This window comes from Rhineura floridana, chromosome 2 (assembly GCF_030035675.1).
Source record: "Rhineura floridana isolate rRhiFlo1 chromosome 2, rRhiFlo1.hap2, whole genome shotgun sequence".
Lineage (NCBI taxonomy): Eukaryota > Metazoa > Chordata > Lepidosauria > Squamata > Rhineuridae > Rhineura > Rhineura floridana.
In genome coordinates, this window is record NC_084481.1 from 46,571,773 (window position 1) to 46,588,091 (window position 16,319).

Sequence of the window (16,319 nt, forward strand, 5' to 3'; positions counted from 1 at the left end):
ACCCTGCAGGCCACAGTGACACTCAAGGAAATCTCTTTGACTTCCCTTACTCAGGACAGATAGGTGTTAGCACCTCACTCCTACTCTTCTCTGATTTTCCCAATCTTGATTTCCCTGAACTCACACATTAGTCAAAATCCCAGTCATTTGCATTCAACTCTCCTTACCCCCACTGTTCTTAGGCTTCCCTTGTGTTTGCCTGGCTTCCTAGCACTCACCTACCCTCCATATACAGCAGGTGTGGGGAACCTTTGGCCCTCCAGATGCTGCTGAAGTACAACTCCCATAATCCCTGGCCATTGGCCATATTTGCTGGGGCTGATGGGAGGTGTAGTTCAGCAATATCTGGAGGGCCAAACGTTTTCCCACACCTCATATTTAGCATATCTCCACCTACCTCTATATCTTTAATTGAAACTGTTTGAGTTTATAGCCTAGACCAGCCTTTCCCAACCAGTGTGCCTCCAGATGTTGCTGGACCACAACTCCCATCAGCCTCAGCCAGCATTGCCAATGGTCAGGAAAGATGGGAATTGTGGTCCAACAACATCTGGAGGCACACTGGTTGGGAAAGGCTGGCCTAGACAATGTAGATTTGGATAGTCTGTGTAACGTGTAAAAACTAACCAATTTTATATTTCTACACTTGGAATGTCAGCTGCAAAGTCTCTTTAATGACTGCCATTTTGGTAAACATACATTTATATTGATTTGGATCAGCATTTGTGGGTTTTCATCAATTTTTCTTAAATAAGGAGGGCAATATTAATATTATTAAAGATGAAATATTTCTACGATCTGAAGAGAAACCAGAGTATCAATACTGGTATTTCTAAAGTAACTGTGTCCATGTAAGTAATGGCTGCAGCATGCAGTCATGTCCGGTAGAGATCCCCAAAGTCATTGTTCCATGAACATGTATGTAAAGTACACACGTGTATGATTTACTTATATAGACACATGAACAGATCTGGTTACAGAATTTCATTATGAAATTTCCTACTTTTTCTTCCATAATTTGACCACTGATTGAGAAAGTTCACACCTAACACTAAACTATGGTTTTATGTCATGGGGATGAGTCACAGCGAGCCTCAGGTTTGCACACTCCCCCTCCCCACTTCTCCTCTGGCATGGCTGCAAGGAGGCCAGAAGCTTCTGCTTCCATTGTGAATAAACCACTGTTAAGGTTTTGGGCAGCAGGCTGAACTCCAGTTAATCATAACTGTGGCTTGTTGAAACAAACTATGGTTACAAGCTGGCTTGTTTCAACAAATCATAGTTAAGGTTAACCACAGTTTGCCTCATTCAGATCACATAGCAATCTGAGGTTAACCAAAAACAAAAACTTACAAATTCCTGTGTGTGTCTGGCCTAAAGGACTGGGGGTGTGGGAGCATGTTCTCCTAAGTTCTAGGCTTTTTGTCACAACAGAAGCTTTATTTATAGTTTATGTATTTTGTTAAAGCTAAACTATGGTCTAGTGTTACACCTAAGCCAGCTCATTATCAGACCAAAGGAAGAAAAAACACATATACAATGTTACCCTGAAGCTGAACCTTGCTACTAGACATTCTTTCCATTCACCTGCTTTGCATTCTGGAGCCACCCTAGTAATTACTGGGTGAGCACATTATATTCCATGCAGCATCAGATCAAGCCATACAGAAACTGTTCCGACACACAGGGAGTTAATTATAAAAAGTCTTAAAGTACAGCAGCTCTCTGTCCACCCCCACCCAATTTTTGAGAAAACAATTCACCACTGGAACAAAGAAGATTAAGTATACCTACCTCTGCTGAAGAAGTGACAAGAGTTGCTTGCAGAAATTATCTCCGTTTTTGGAAAACCTTTTCAGATCTTGATATGCCTTGTCATACTGAAACACAACAGACAGACTGAGACATGTTTACTGCCTTTAAGATCTGGCAACATTTCAAGTCTGCACTAGTTCTGCCTGCCACACAGTTCTGGGAAGAGAACTGAGAGTAGGAAGCATGTGCGCAGCTTGTGTGGAAGGATAATGAGTCTTCACAGCATGAAAGGTGCAGCTTTTGCATTCAGAGCCAGTGTGACTGAACAGGGCATGCCAAGCAATGGTAGCAAACCAGCTGGTGAGAATGTACAAGATCTGTAGATATTCTTGTGAGTTGTTGTTGTTGGAAAAAACAGGTAGAATTTTTTGATGCCTGGACTGCAACTTCTCCCTGGAATCCAGCTGGAAACTCCATCCAACAGAAATTATATTCACCCATAGGGAGGAGCCATTTACAAAACCAGAGTTTCTGTAGCACCCACACACAGACACACCCTCTCTGGCATTAGGTGATTTCACAACATTTAGATATGTTCATTTTGTTTTCTATTCCAAGCTCCATCAGCTCATGAAAATTTTATGCAAGAGCAAAGCCATCTGAAAGTGTTTCCATTGTACACATTCATAGGTCTCCTATGGAAAGGATGGAGATACCATGTGCTACTTTCCTTTCAGATTAAAGACTCTTTTTCTGTCCATTTGGGGAAGGGTCATAGCTCAGTAGTAGAGCACATGCTTGGCATGCAGAAGATCCCAGGTTCAGTCCCCGGGATCCCCAGGTAGGGTTGGAAAAAGACTCTTGTCTGAAGCCCTGGAGAGATGCTACCAGTCAGTATTGACAATACTGAGCTAGATGGACCAACGGTCAGATTCATTATAAGGCAGATTTCTATTTGCTGTGCCAGGTTTGCCACTAGGAATGCTCACTTGCACATGCAGATGCCCAATTTGCAGAGCTTGGAAAAGTTCCTTTTTTAAAACTACAACTCCCATCAGCCCCAGCCAGCATGGCCACTGGGTTGGGCTGATGGAGGTTGTAGTTCAACAAAGTAACTTTTCCAAGCTCTGCCAATTTATGAGTAGGCGATGCTCTACTTTAAATGAGCTCGTCTGCAGTGCCATATGATTGTTCTCTTGGCAAGCCATACGCAGAAGGTCCCATTCTCAGTATTGAACTATGGATTGCTTCCTTGAATGTGCCTTCATCTAGCATGTAAAAAAGGAGACAATCCACAGGAAGATGTCTGGCATACTCTTTCCACCTCTTCCACCTCCACTGCAATTGTTTTGATGAGATGGGGAGATGGGGAGATGGGGGAAGGAAGGGATGGTGATTTTGCAAGAATCCTTTTTTGTTCAAGGGAAGTGCTGCACCTCCTGAAATGTTCCCTTGCGCTCTGAAAACCAAGCTCTTTGACCATCATTATACCAGTGGTGTTCAATAATCACAACACGACTGCATGTACCCTGTTATTTTATTTGTTATTATTATTATATTAATAGACAACATCAATTTTAAAATATTTATGATAAATGCTTTATCATGCCTGTTCACTAAAAGCGATTTTATTAATATGATTAATACTACCATTACTTACAATTTATTGTTAGACTGGTGAAAGGAGAACGTTTACATTAGAATAGATTGCTAGGCATTCATATTAATGTTACGCTTGTCTAGATTTTCTTTTGTTTAAAAAATTAACATCAAATCAAAAGAAATAGACTTTGGAGCAAACTCTTCTACCGACTTGTTCTCAGTTCTGAGATGCAGCTTGCTAGAAACAACAGCTATATTATTATTTTATGACGGATGTTAATCTTTGTAAGGCATTGGCACACACTGACAAAGATAAGCTATACAAAACAATAGTATGGGAAGCAATTTTTTCACACACTCATAACGGATTCAGAGCAAACTGAGAAATGCAATTCTGCCACCTCTAACAGAGGCGAAGGAAACAAAAACAGTTGCTCAAATCTTTAGTAAATATCCAAGGATCAAAGCACACAAAAGACACTCAGTAGCCATGTGAACCTTATTCCCAAGGTGGTTTGGGGGTGGTTTTTGAAAGCAGCCATTGGAAAGTGCACCCTGGATCTTGGGAACAGGACAGGATGGGGTGCGGAAGTGGGCTTCCCTCTTTTCCTGCAGGCTGTTTTTCTGATCAAGAGCTGCTTTGTCCCTGCAATCTTCTGATGTTTACTCAGAAGTAGGAACGGAGGAGAAATTTGATTCATTTGCATTTAAAGCCGAATCTATGAAATGTACCTTTTCTGAAACAATATGAGAACAGAAATACATTCACGCTTCCAAGTTCACATTTAGTGAATCCGAATTTTGCAATGCAGTTCTCCAAGCAAGGTTTACAAAAACACATTATATTGGGGGAAAGTGTACATTAAAATGAATATATTAGTGAAAATAACATAAAATGCATTATATTAGGAGAAACAGCTTGCAAAAATGTGCTTATTAGTATAAATCTGCACTGTAATGCTGAAGAATTTTCATGTGGATTTAAAAAAAATCAGAAATTGCTGCAGAACTTAAGATTGGAAAAATGAAAAACTGAGAGTACCAAAACTGATAGAACATGACTTGGGGGCAATCCACTTAATTATTTTAATTATTAAAAATTCTGTCTGAGTAAAACTCCCAGGCTGGGGATACAACAAATATATAAAACCATTCTGCTATAAAATAGCAGAAATAGCAATGTAACCTGCCTCCTCTGCCTTGTTAGTAACTCCCCCCAAAACTCCAGTTGCTGACCAGGGTAGAAAGAGATTTCCGCCACCCTGGAAATTCAGTTGCGCGAATCCAGTATCTTTGGTCACTCTTTGAGCTTTGCTACACTTTCTTTTAGAAAGCTGGTGCTGCATCTGCAAGGCTGGGAAGAGAAATCTCAGAGAAGCAATCGAGGTGTGTGCCAGCAAAGCGCTTTTGAGGATAATGTCATAGAGCAGGGGCAGACAGACTTTAGTCTGCTATGAAGCCACGTTCCCTATCCGGACAGCAGCAGAGGACATTACAGCTAGAAGACATTACAGAATTCCTTATAGTAGGCATGGCTACAAGGAGCGGTGTGAGCACTTCACAGGAACAACAAACAGCCACTGTTTCAGATCATGACTGCCCGGTAGTTATGAGTTCATTCTGGCCCTTCGGGAGATACATATCTCATCTACAAGCTCAAAGAAAGAGACAAAGGCACATGCATCATGAAATTAGAGGATACTCACCGTGCAGCCTTCCAGTGGGTTCTTCATTTTGAACTGTGTTCATGCTCTAGCATTTCCACTTCAGTCCTGACTTGTCCCCTGGGAATTCTAGGAGGCTGGAAGTTCCGTGGAATCAATTAGGTGATGTCAGCAAAGCAAAAACAAGAGATAATTAAGAAACTCACCCTGCACTTGTTTTACTTCACCTATTTCCTGGTCACACAAATCAAGATCCAGAACACCTCAAATACCAGGAAGTACTTCAGCGAATGCTTTGTTACTCGGGTTTGACTGCCAGATGTACCACACAGTGCTCCATTAGTCATGGTGTTTATGCATGGTGCCAGTGTGGTGCTGTAGGTTGGTGAGACTGAGTTCAGATTTCCAGCCATGAAATTCACTGAGTGACCTTGGGCTAGTTATGTATCTCAGCCTTAACTACCTCTAAAGCAGGTGTGGAGAACCTTTGGCACTCTGGATGATGCTGAATAACAACTCCCATCAGCCCCAGCAAGCATAGCCAGTGGCCAGTCATGATGGAAGTTGTTGTTCAGCAACAGCTGGAGGGGCAAAGGTTTCCTGGCATCTGTTATAAGGGTTGTTGTGTGGATCAAAGAAAATGGATGGAGGAAAACCATGCACCATACTAAGTTTTTTGCAAGATGGGTGGGGCATGTCAAGTTAAAAGTGGGCTCAGGGAGCAGGTGATGTGGATAGGTTCTGCCTTAGACCCTGGAAAGCCGCTTTCTATCATAGCAGACCACGGGGGACGAGAAGGACACAAAGAGTGGAATCCAATGTAGTGCTAAAGCAATTGTTCCATCAGTGTAAAGATTTCTGCTTGCACAGTGGTACATTATACCCCTGATCTTCCCGCTCACACTCTCTAATTCTGTTCTAGGGCTTCCTCCTGCTCTCTAGAGCAGATCTGGGGAGAGGGGTAGAAGTCCTGTTGCAATTGGAAATCCATGTGCTGACGGGACTTGGTAGAAAAATCCCACCCAAAATCTGATCTAGTATAAGACAGCTTTCTATGTTCTTCTGGAGGTACATAGTGACTTTCACAATGGTGAACTCTGGTATCCACACTGGTTGTGGGACATATATTGTCGGTCTGAAGGGTCTTGTATCTCAGGAAGACTCTGTGTACTCTCCGACACATCTTCCAAGGGTGTGCTCTCTACGCATGCATGCACATTGTACACCCTGCTTTTCTTCCGATTCCTGAAAAGGTACTATTATTCTTTTAAGGAAAGATTTCTTCGGCATGCTGCCAAGGACCATCCAAGCCCTGCTCATATTTGAAACTCAGGTAGACTGATCATATGTGCCAATGGAAAGTGGTATTACAATGGCAGGCCCTGTCTTACATAATGAATGCACAGTGGCTTACGCACACAAATAAAGAGCACTGCTTTTCACAGGGTTCCCAACTGCACACAGTTTGTATACACGTTCTCCAGTCTCGAGCAGAGGTCTCTTCCATTGCCTGCTACCTGGGAGCCTTTAGCCTTTAGAGCAGCCTTTCCCAACCAGTGTGCCTCCAGGTGTTGTTGGACCACAACTCCCATCAGCCTCAGCCAGCATTGCCAATGGTCAGGGAAGATGGGAATTGTGGTCCAACAACATCTGGAGGCACACTGGTTGGGAAATGCTGCTTTAGAGACTGCACCAGAAAGAGACTACCATTGAGCTACAGCCTGTCCTCCCCCTGCACAAGTGTTGCACCATAACAATTTCTGCTTGTCATGCAGCTGTGAGTGGCAGAGGATCGCTGCCTGAAAAAGAGAAACAAGCATAGCCTCTGCTCTTTCCTATACTATTTTGTTGCCTGAGAACTACATAAGGCGAGAGAGTGGCACTAAAGTGTTTTGTGGGTCTGAGGCTCCCAGCCAAAATCATAGTAATTGGAATGAAGCATGGTCAAGAATATTTTACAGCAGGACTGGAGAACCTCAGGCCAAGGGACTAAATGTGGCCCTTCTGGCCCTCGGGACTCTTTCCAGGCCACACCCCTCACTGGCCGTGCTCTCCTATAGTGTTTTTGCCTAGATGGGATGAGTCCTTGAACTGTGATAATGCCTTTTGTTTTCCTGGATGGAGAGACACCTCCTACTTGTGCTGGAATGTAGCCTACTGTATAAGGAATCACATGTAGCTCCACCTACTTGTTACCTCTGGCCCTGCCCATCACTGGCATGTAGCCCTTAGAAAGCTGCCCATAAAGCAATGTGGCCCTCCTGCTGAAAAAGGTTTCTACCCATTTTATGACATCTCAAAATTGGAAGAAACCACCACACGTTAGGAGCACAAACTGCACTCGACTGCAGAAATCATGGATCCATTCAGATTAGAAAGAAGTATCTTGTGATGTTCTCCTACAGCAGCTCACCCTCTGTTGTGGGCTGCTCAGAATCTTCACTGATGCCTTGGACAACAGAGTGGAGAAAAATTAACTGTTTCAGTGAATGGTGATTAAAAACATTGGCATAAGATTGCATACACGTTTCACAACACTAATCTGCTAATTGTTTTAATACGGCCAAAACTATGCAACTTTTCAAAATCCTTATTAAGACAATACCTTCATTAGGTCAACTAAAATGTCACAAAATAATGTGCAAGCTGCCAAGTTCTCCAGAGGTCACATCCACACATTTAAAACACTCATATACCACTTTAAGAGTCATAGCTTTCCCCCAAAGACCTAGTTTAAGGGTCTCCTAACAACTCTCAGAATCCTTAATGAACTACAGTTCCCATGATTCTTTGGGGGGAGAGCCAAGACTTTTAAAGTAGTATGAGAGTACTCAAATGTATGGTGTGGGTGTGACTTTAACCAGGCTAGATAATAAATAAAACAAGGGGGCGGGGTATGTGTGTGAAGACAGGAAGAAGTTGCCAGATGATTAACCCATTTGTGTTTGCATCCGAGTCTTAGGATCGTGTGGGAGGTAGCAGACATTCTGTTAGGCTCCGTTAGGTGCAATGCTGGGTTAAGGTCACATCAAGGCCTTTAGGGAAGGGGAAACACACAATGGCTGATTCCCCATTTGTGGAAATGCAAAACCCAGCTATTACCCAAGTCCGTCTCCATCTTCAGGCCAAGCACACAGATACTTTGATAGGTGGAAAACAGGATAAAAAAATAGAAACTTTATATCAACCAACTTGGAGGCTAATTTTAGGTGGTGTCCATCTATAGATACCCAATTGAGAAGCTCTACCTAGCAGCTAGCAATAATATTCCTTCCAAAAATGAAGTCCCATCTTCAGGTGGTACAAGGTCAGAGGACATCATGGTCTCCACAGGCACCATGTTGGGGTTGTCAACCCTTTTTTAAGCTTTTAGTCTATAAAACTAGATTTTTAAGTCATTTTAAGAAGTAGCTAAAAACAGCTTTAGGACAATGGGACTTTCACTGTCCTGTAGAATTGCCCTGTATTTTTTGTGAAAAAAATTTTTTTTTGCTAAAGTGTTATTTCATGTATAACCCAACTTTCTTTCATAGAATTCAAGGTGATGTACCTGGGATTCTCAGGCAGCTGCCCACCCAGACACTTAACTTAGCATCAGCAATGTTGCTGCATCATGTGCTTCTCTCACACACACCCATATACACACAACCACACAGCGCCGTATTGAAGGCAGTGCAATCATCTAGTCCAGCACTGAGGTATACATTGCCTCTAGTTATTTTTGCATTTTTTGAAAATAGTAGTTTCTTTGTGCAGCCAGATTCTGCCTTTGACTTGCACTAAGACACGTGGACACGTGGAAAGCATGGGCAGCCCATCTTCTAAGCTTATCATGAGTAAGAAAAACAAACCAACCCTGGGTGTATCTTATAAAGGCCTCAAATGCATATCCTCTCTGAGATGTTCCTGTGGCTTAGCTCAGCCTTGAATGCAGCCTCAGCTAGTCTTTTTTGAAACCAGAAATCTAGGGCCAGAATGTTTGAGGACTTGTGCTAAAAGGTAATGCTTATTTTCTTTAGAAAAGACTCCCAGAACAATTTAGAAGCACTGTTTCTTATTTGGGTCTTTAAGATATAAGTATGGAAGAAACAAAATGACTGTATGCAGGGTTTGGGTGGACCACCTTTTAAGAAGTGTGACAAGAGTGCCAGATTTTCACTTCAGCCCTTTCCGTTTAGCTTCCCCTACATGTCTTAGGTGGCAATCCTGTACACATACATGGGAGTTAACACCCACTGTATGCAATGGGGCTTGCTTCCGGTAAACACTCATAGGATTATACTGTTAAATACGCAAGGAAAGTAGCAGTAGCAGCAGTTGTAGTAGTATCAGGAGCATTATCTAGGGCCCATGAAAAAAAATATCTTTGGTGAAATTAGCTTGTCAACCTGTATCTTCAGTGATTACTGAGCAACTAAAAAAAACCACAACTATCCTTTCTCTAACAGAAACCTATAATGCTTTTTGCTTAAGGTACTCAGATGATGATGGTTTGGGCTTCAAGTGCTGGAAGCTAGATGACCTTTGGATTCTTTTTAGTTTCAGGAGCCTAGGAAGTGTAGGCTCTAGCAACAGGAAGAGCGAAAAGACACCAGTGAAGGCTACTGCCTTATATATAATGGAACTATGCTAGAAATTGCAGTGTCCTATTGCTACAACAACTGCACACTGTTAGTGGTATTAGTAGTGAAGAGTGTGAAGGCATCTTAGAATTCACTGTCCCCATCATTTAACTGCAAATAAGGCAAGTAAAGAGGCCTAATACTTTAGTGTTTATTATGAAAGTGTTTTCAAATCAAAATTCACAATACTGATCAGTTCCAAATATTCCAGGAAGAACTGTAATTTTTATATTTAAAAAGAAAATTTAAAAACCCAGAAGCAAAATCCAAGGCTAAACACATTGCTGTATTTCTGATAGTAGTAAGTTACCATAGTTCAAAGAGTTGCTCAAACAGTTGGATTGTCTTGAAAACACAGATGGAAAATTGCACCATTTTGTCCTGATCTGACCTGCTGAAGGTAACCACCATACGGAATACATAATGATGGTTACTATTTTCAATATTTAGAACTTTGCATGGAGAACGGAACTATACCTCTGGGGTACCACATTGGTGTGCACCTTTCTTCGAGATGATCACCATCACTAATGGTTCTAGTAAATTTAACCTATCACTAAAGCCCTAGGCTAAAATGAAGGCTGAAATAAATACTATCAAAATACATACATCCCGTTGCTCCATTAAAATAAGTGAAGGCCATTTCCCAAGTATAGAACTTTATACAAGCAGAGTCAGGTGCTCCAGTTTCATTGTCATTACAATCAGAACTTCCTTCAAGTAAAAATGTGCTAAATAACTTTCCCAAGAAAACACAAGACAACAACTTTTTAAAAAGATAAGCTAAAAATGGGCACTTTTAGCAGCATCCCAGTAGAATCCAAAGCAAAACAAAGTGCTCTCAAGAGCATGTCTAAGTGCAACCTATCTCTGGCTTAATAAGAGTCTTTCTGAAGTTTTGATTTGTGATTTCAAGGCAACTCTATTTTTTAAACACTGTGGATTTTGAGTATTTTGGTCATTCTCACAATGGCATACAGAACTGCTGCAATTTATTGTTGGGCATGAGTATTCAGTAATCAATACAAGAAGAAATAACATCAGGCAGCATTTAAATATAATAAATACAAAATATTTAACAATGGGGGAATAAAGAAATCCCATCTTCCTTCTCATTTGTAGGAATTACAGAAAGTTCAAGTTAATGGTGTATGATTTTTTGGAGATGAGAAATATGGACATCAATAGCCCTATATTCAGAATCCTCAGCCATACACGGCAAAAGTGAATGGCAGAAGGATTATCAACCTGAACCACCAGAATATTGTGTAACCTGTGCCTTCCTATGTACAATGTAAGACATTCAAAACAAGCTGGCATTTGGTTACACAACAATCTGCCCATAGTTTATTGCAAAATACAGCACGCTGACACACACAATTATTGTCTTGTTTGTTACAACGTGCTCAGTACCAGTAGCAGAATGACTTAAAAGGAAGGGCACTTTTGAAGGACATTCTTTCGATAAAGAATTGCCATAACTCCATGCCTATATATTGTCATTTGTTGATGATGTGTGAAGACTGGTGATTACCCTCCTTTTCCTATAATCCAAAATCCAGGCCTTTAAGGTTTATATGTTCATTAGTTCCTTGCAAATTACAGTAGCAACCACCACACACCAGCTGTAAGGAAGAAACCAGCTTCACTGAATGACAGCAAGAGGGGGGGAAGTGTGTTGTGTAAATGTTGCCTAAGAGGAGCTAAACTTTCTGTGCACATCACTTACTATCATTAGCAACCAATCTTCAATATTTCCCCCATAAACAAACTCTGGACTAGTTCACAGAGGGCACTAGTGTGCAAACTGTGCAAATGGCTGGGTACGAGGTGAGATTTGGACTCATGCTCCTTCCCTTTTATTGTAGGGGTAGCCAATGTGGTGCTATCCAGATGTTGCTGGACTCCCAGTTCCCTTCAGTCCCAGCCAGAGTAACCAATGGTCAGGGATGATGGGAGGTGTAATCCAACATCTGGAAGACACTACATTGGCTATTCCTAGAATATGGGATCTTAAATGTCAACTAGAGCAGCCTTTCCCAACTTTTGGGTCCCAAGACGTTGCTGGATTATAATTCCCATCATTCCTGACTATTGGCCATGCTGGCTGGGGCTGATGGGAGTTGTAGTTCAGCAACATCTGGGGACCCAAAGGATGGGAAAGGCTGAACTACAGCTTCGTCAACAGCATCTATGCAAGTAAGTCCCAGTGAAAGTATGCTATGGACAAAGCATGCATGGGCCTACTCACATAGATATGCACTCAAGTCCCAGATCATATTCAAGATTCTGCATGCAGTGGGGAAAATGCGAGTGAGCCCAAGGCTTGCACAGGCATCCTGCTGCATTTGCAGAGTCTTCTGTGAAGCAGGACTCCAATATAAACATACACAAAAGGGGAGAAAATGCAAACTAACTGCATGACCAGAAATGAAGAAATCTGTTGAACAAACTAAAAAATGGCAACAAGGATACATGTATATTTCTTTTTGGCATTTTTAATCTGGCACTCCACAATCTGAATGGAGATTGCAAGTTAAATCCCATCTATCCATCCTCGAGTGGATACATGAAGAGACCTAGTCTTTCTTCATTTGTCCCATTTTTTAATATATATATAAAACACACATTTTTAAAAGTGTGTGTTCCATGCCAATACTTAACTGAGTAAATGCACACAACAATGGATCTTACTTCACTATCCCAAGGGCTGGCTAATAAAAAACGTTTAATCTAGCTAATGGCTACTAACTTCCACACACTGTTTTTCTTCATTTTTTCCTACTCTACACATTCCAATCACTGTGTCTTTTATTCTAATGCTAAAAGAGACCAAACCAAAGGGCTTTTTACTAACAAGAGCTTGTTAACACATGAAATGTTGATAACACTAATCCAGGAAATGGAATAGCAATTGTTTCTAGAAGGGCTTTCTGTGATTCATTACATATTTTATTTTTGCCTGGATCCAGTGCCTCCTTGCTCACCCAATAATGGGAGTCTAACACTGAGCTTATGGGTGTGCAAGTGCATTCCCTTTCAGTTCAATCTGTTTAAGTGAACAGGGGAAGCCCTCCTTGCAGAAGGGATTCATTTGCATCAACAGCATTACATGTGGAGAATCTTCTATATCCTTATTTTTACATTAAGCTGTAGCTGCCATTTTATAATCTATTTCACTTCATAGCATGCTTTGTAACACTTTTCTGATTGCCTGAGGCAATGTTCAGCCGCCTTCCTCCTACTAACCTTTTAGTGTGCATTTCACTGCAATAACGCGAGCTTAATTTATAGAAGCTAAAATTGGTAGCTGTCAGTTGTACCTTTCAAATTCTGGGGGTAAAAACAAACTTCTGTTCAAAACTCCCTCCTAAGCAATGCCATTAAGCATTTCGAAAGTCCTAGCTTCCCAATCAGTATTTGTTGTGAAATTAACAGAAAACTGAATATAAACGACTGATGTATCTGTTTTGACTTTATTTCATTTGTACCCATGCAGACTTGCTGCACAGAGCACTCAAAGCCAAGCTGCGCAGGGCATTATTCATTAGGCAAACTTAAGAACAAATCCACAACTCCTAAATGACAGTATGGGAATAGAAACTCTAGTGGTAATTAATCTCCGATATCCATAGCGGTACTGATATTGTCCAGCATGCCCCCATCAACTGGGGAACAACAACAAAAAGGCATTCAATTTGGATTGGTTGCAAAAATGGTCATGTGAACTAACCCTCAATAGAAATGATGATCAGGGCATGGAGGTCAGAAAAATAATCTTTCCTCTCCAACAAACAATAGCTTTTCAATTCTCTCATGTATATAATAAATCCAGTATATTAAAAATACTGTATGGCTTGAGCAAATGTTAGGAGTGATCAAGTTGCAGATGTGCGGAAGTAAAAAGGAATTGTGGCTCAAAATATTTTCGACTGAAGTTAGGGTTCTTATGATTCCAAGCAATTAATTGTTGTGTATTACCATCTTTCCCTGCATGTAGTTCTTTGGCATACATATTACTTCTGTGTCTTGCACCAACAGAGAACAAAACTGTACACAGAAACATCCAAAGAGAGGTTGTCTCTTTTGCTGACACTGGCTTTGCCAAACACAGAAATATCTACTGTAGTGGAAAAGTCCCCTTATCTAAGAATATTATGGGAAATAAGAAAACCCCAAATGCAGGGAAATTAAAAGAAATAGAAAACCTAACGCTTGTGTTATTCCTGCTGATTTCCTTTAGAAACATACTAACACTTACAGGTAAATCTTTAGCAGGAAAACAACAAGAATAAGGTTAAAGTTACTGCCAGCTTTGTTTCTCTAGTAATTAAGAGGAGGCTTGGACACTTGTTGTTGATTCACACTGCAGTACATCCAGCCGTCAGTTTTTCATATTCCTGGGCTGGGCTCAATGGCACCAACTGTGGCAAGTGTTGTGAGCTAAGAAAGGTATCTCTTTTCCCACACCATGAGAAGAGACTGGTATGAGACTTGTATGGCCATCACAGTTCCCACAGGGGCTCTTCTGTGGAGTAGCCCAGGACCAGTATTAGGTAATGTGTCCTCCTACTATCAAGTTGAAGAAGTAAGAAGAACCAAAATCACTCTGTACCCTTAAAGTCTGAGCCACCCAAGTGTGTCCAACCACATACTCTACCAAGAACACAAACCACCCATATCAAGGATATGAAGAAGTATAACCCATGCCTGGATTGTACCACATCAGTGCAAGGGGGCACTCATGATTTAATTCTTCTCCATATAAAACAATTCCCTGAATGTAGAAGACTAGATTGTCAAGAGAAGGGTTTTAACCTAGAATATCCTGAACCCATTTTGCGCCATCTAGTTTCTATGCAGATGGAGTATGTTTGTATGGCTAAGTATTCAATCAACTGAGTTCTCAATTGCAGTCTGAAGTGGTACAGTCCAGACACAAGTTTACCACCTCATCTGCCATTGCAATACTCAGATCTCATTAATATACTGTATCTGGTATATGTTATTTCTGGCAAGCTTCTGTTCTTAATCCTGGTTCTAATTCCCCCGATATTGTGTAACTTTTGCATATATGACTAGGGGCCCAAGTAAACATTTCGTCTGAAGCTAAAAAAAGGCATCTTCATAAAAAGTTTAAGTCAAGTTGGAGGTTAAAACTGCAAGATGAGCTCATCATACTTGATGTAAATATAGCTTGGGCATTTGCACAAACAGTGAAGTCTGTGATCTAATTCACCATCACCTTTGGAGTTTAAAGCAATGCTAACATCCCATCTATGGTTTAACCACAGCTATGGTTTAACTTGAACCGCCACACTGACCCCAGTGGAAGCGATTTAAAAATATTACTGCACCAATTTAAAACTTCACTTTGGGGGACGGGAAAGTGACGACCGTATTTGTATTGGCAATGTCTATAGTTGGATCCTTCAGCACAAAATAGCAACAATAAAAAAGGTCTAGAACTAAAAATGAACTTTCATAGTTTTGTTGTAAGAGAAATTCTAACAGAATGCCTATAACACTGCATACTGGACTAGAGAAACAAAGCACAGAAAATCCCTTAAATTGGCAGTTTCAGGCCCTGATGAAGTCTGAAAGAGAATCTTGAGAAGTTCCCTTTCATCTGCAAATAAGACATAAAATAAATAATAGTCAAAAATTACAGAAGAAAGTACGGTTCCCATCTGCTCATGTATATATACATACAGCATGCCTACATAACAGAATGGTGTGGCGCTGTCATTCACAAACAGGAAACACAGCAGTGCGCTATCAGAAGCTTTAAATACTCCATGTGTTTTTTCTCTGTTGAGAAAAAAATAAGGAAAGGAAGAAAAGACAAAACCAAACCAAAACCCAGCATTTACGACTTATTTACGTCCAGTAGCAAACAGTTCATTTTGTTCATGTATCCGTGTTTAATCCATGGATTAGTGTTCCTCTGCAGAATTGCCACCAGTTAGGTACCCGTTTGTTCCATTCGCTCCGCTTGTCCCATTGGTGGTGGCTGAGCTGTGGGAGTTCTTTGAATGAGGAGTTGGAGGTTCTTCGTCTGAACTAGACTCAACATCACTTCGATCATCCCTTGCCTGCAAAAAGTGAGCAAGGAAAAAAGAGAGGAAAAAGGGAGATTAACGCAGGAGAGAAATGAAATCAACCCTCTTCTCGTTTACATCCGCCAAATGAGAAGTTAAATAAAACCTATCAAGCTTCAATCCAGAATTTACTTTTAAAAGCTTCTCATCCCTTTGCGTCTGAGTGCCAAACTAGATATTGTGGGGAACAGCTGTGGCTGTCCTGTTCACATAAAGTGGGGTTTTGTTGTTTTAACATTAAAAGGGGCACATCTTCCAGCCTAGCTCATTGGAGCCAGCCTGGGAAGTAAAGGAGGTGGATTACAGGGTACGGGGAGGTAGAGGTAAGAGGCCTCCCCCCCGCTCTGTACCCAAATAGGACTGACACAACAACCTCCAATGACATCTTATTTGACCCTCAATGTATTTTCTCTCCTGTCTTCCCTTATTTCCTCGCCCAGTGTGGGTACCCTTGGCCTCCTCTTTTCAGTTCCCCGTCTTCAAGCCTTCTGCCTTTGGCTCCCAGCATTTTCCCTCGATCCAAACCTTAATCCCTCCATTGTCCACACAACCAGGTTTGCCAGAGGCAGGCTATG

The 16,319-nt window shown here is 41.2% G+C and overlaps 2 protein-coding genes across 2 annotated transcripts in view; both read right to left on the minus strand.

The window, feature by feature from the left end:
- The window catches only part of NOSTRIN (nitric oxide synthase trafficking), a 52,585-nt gene extending 47,303 nt beyond the window's left edge, over positions 1–5,282 (minus strand). The window contains exons 1-2 of the mRNA XM_061608577.1: positions 5,064–5,282; positions 1,795–1,880 (exon numbers count right to left, since the gene is read on the minus strand). Of these exons, the coding sequence (XP_061464561.1) occupies positions 1,795–1,880; positions 5,064–5,090 (113 nt within the window). The 5' untranslated portion in view covers positions 5,091–5,282. The remainder of the gene's footprint in view (positions 1–1,794; positions 1,881–5,063) is intronic.
- Positions 5,283–9,783: 4,501 nt separating this feature from the next.
- CERS6 (ceramide synthase 6) overlaps positions 9,784–16,319 on the minus strand; it is a 169,293-nt gene continuing 162,757 nt past the window's right edge. Inside the window, exon 10 of the mRNA XM_061608578.1 lies at positions 9,784–15,738. Coding sequence (XP_061464562.1) covers positions 15,580–15,738 — 159 coding nt within the window. The 3' untranslated portion in view covers positions 9,784–15,579. The remainder of the gene's footprint in view (positions 15,739–16,319) is intronic.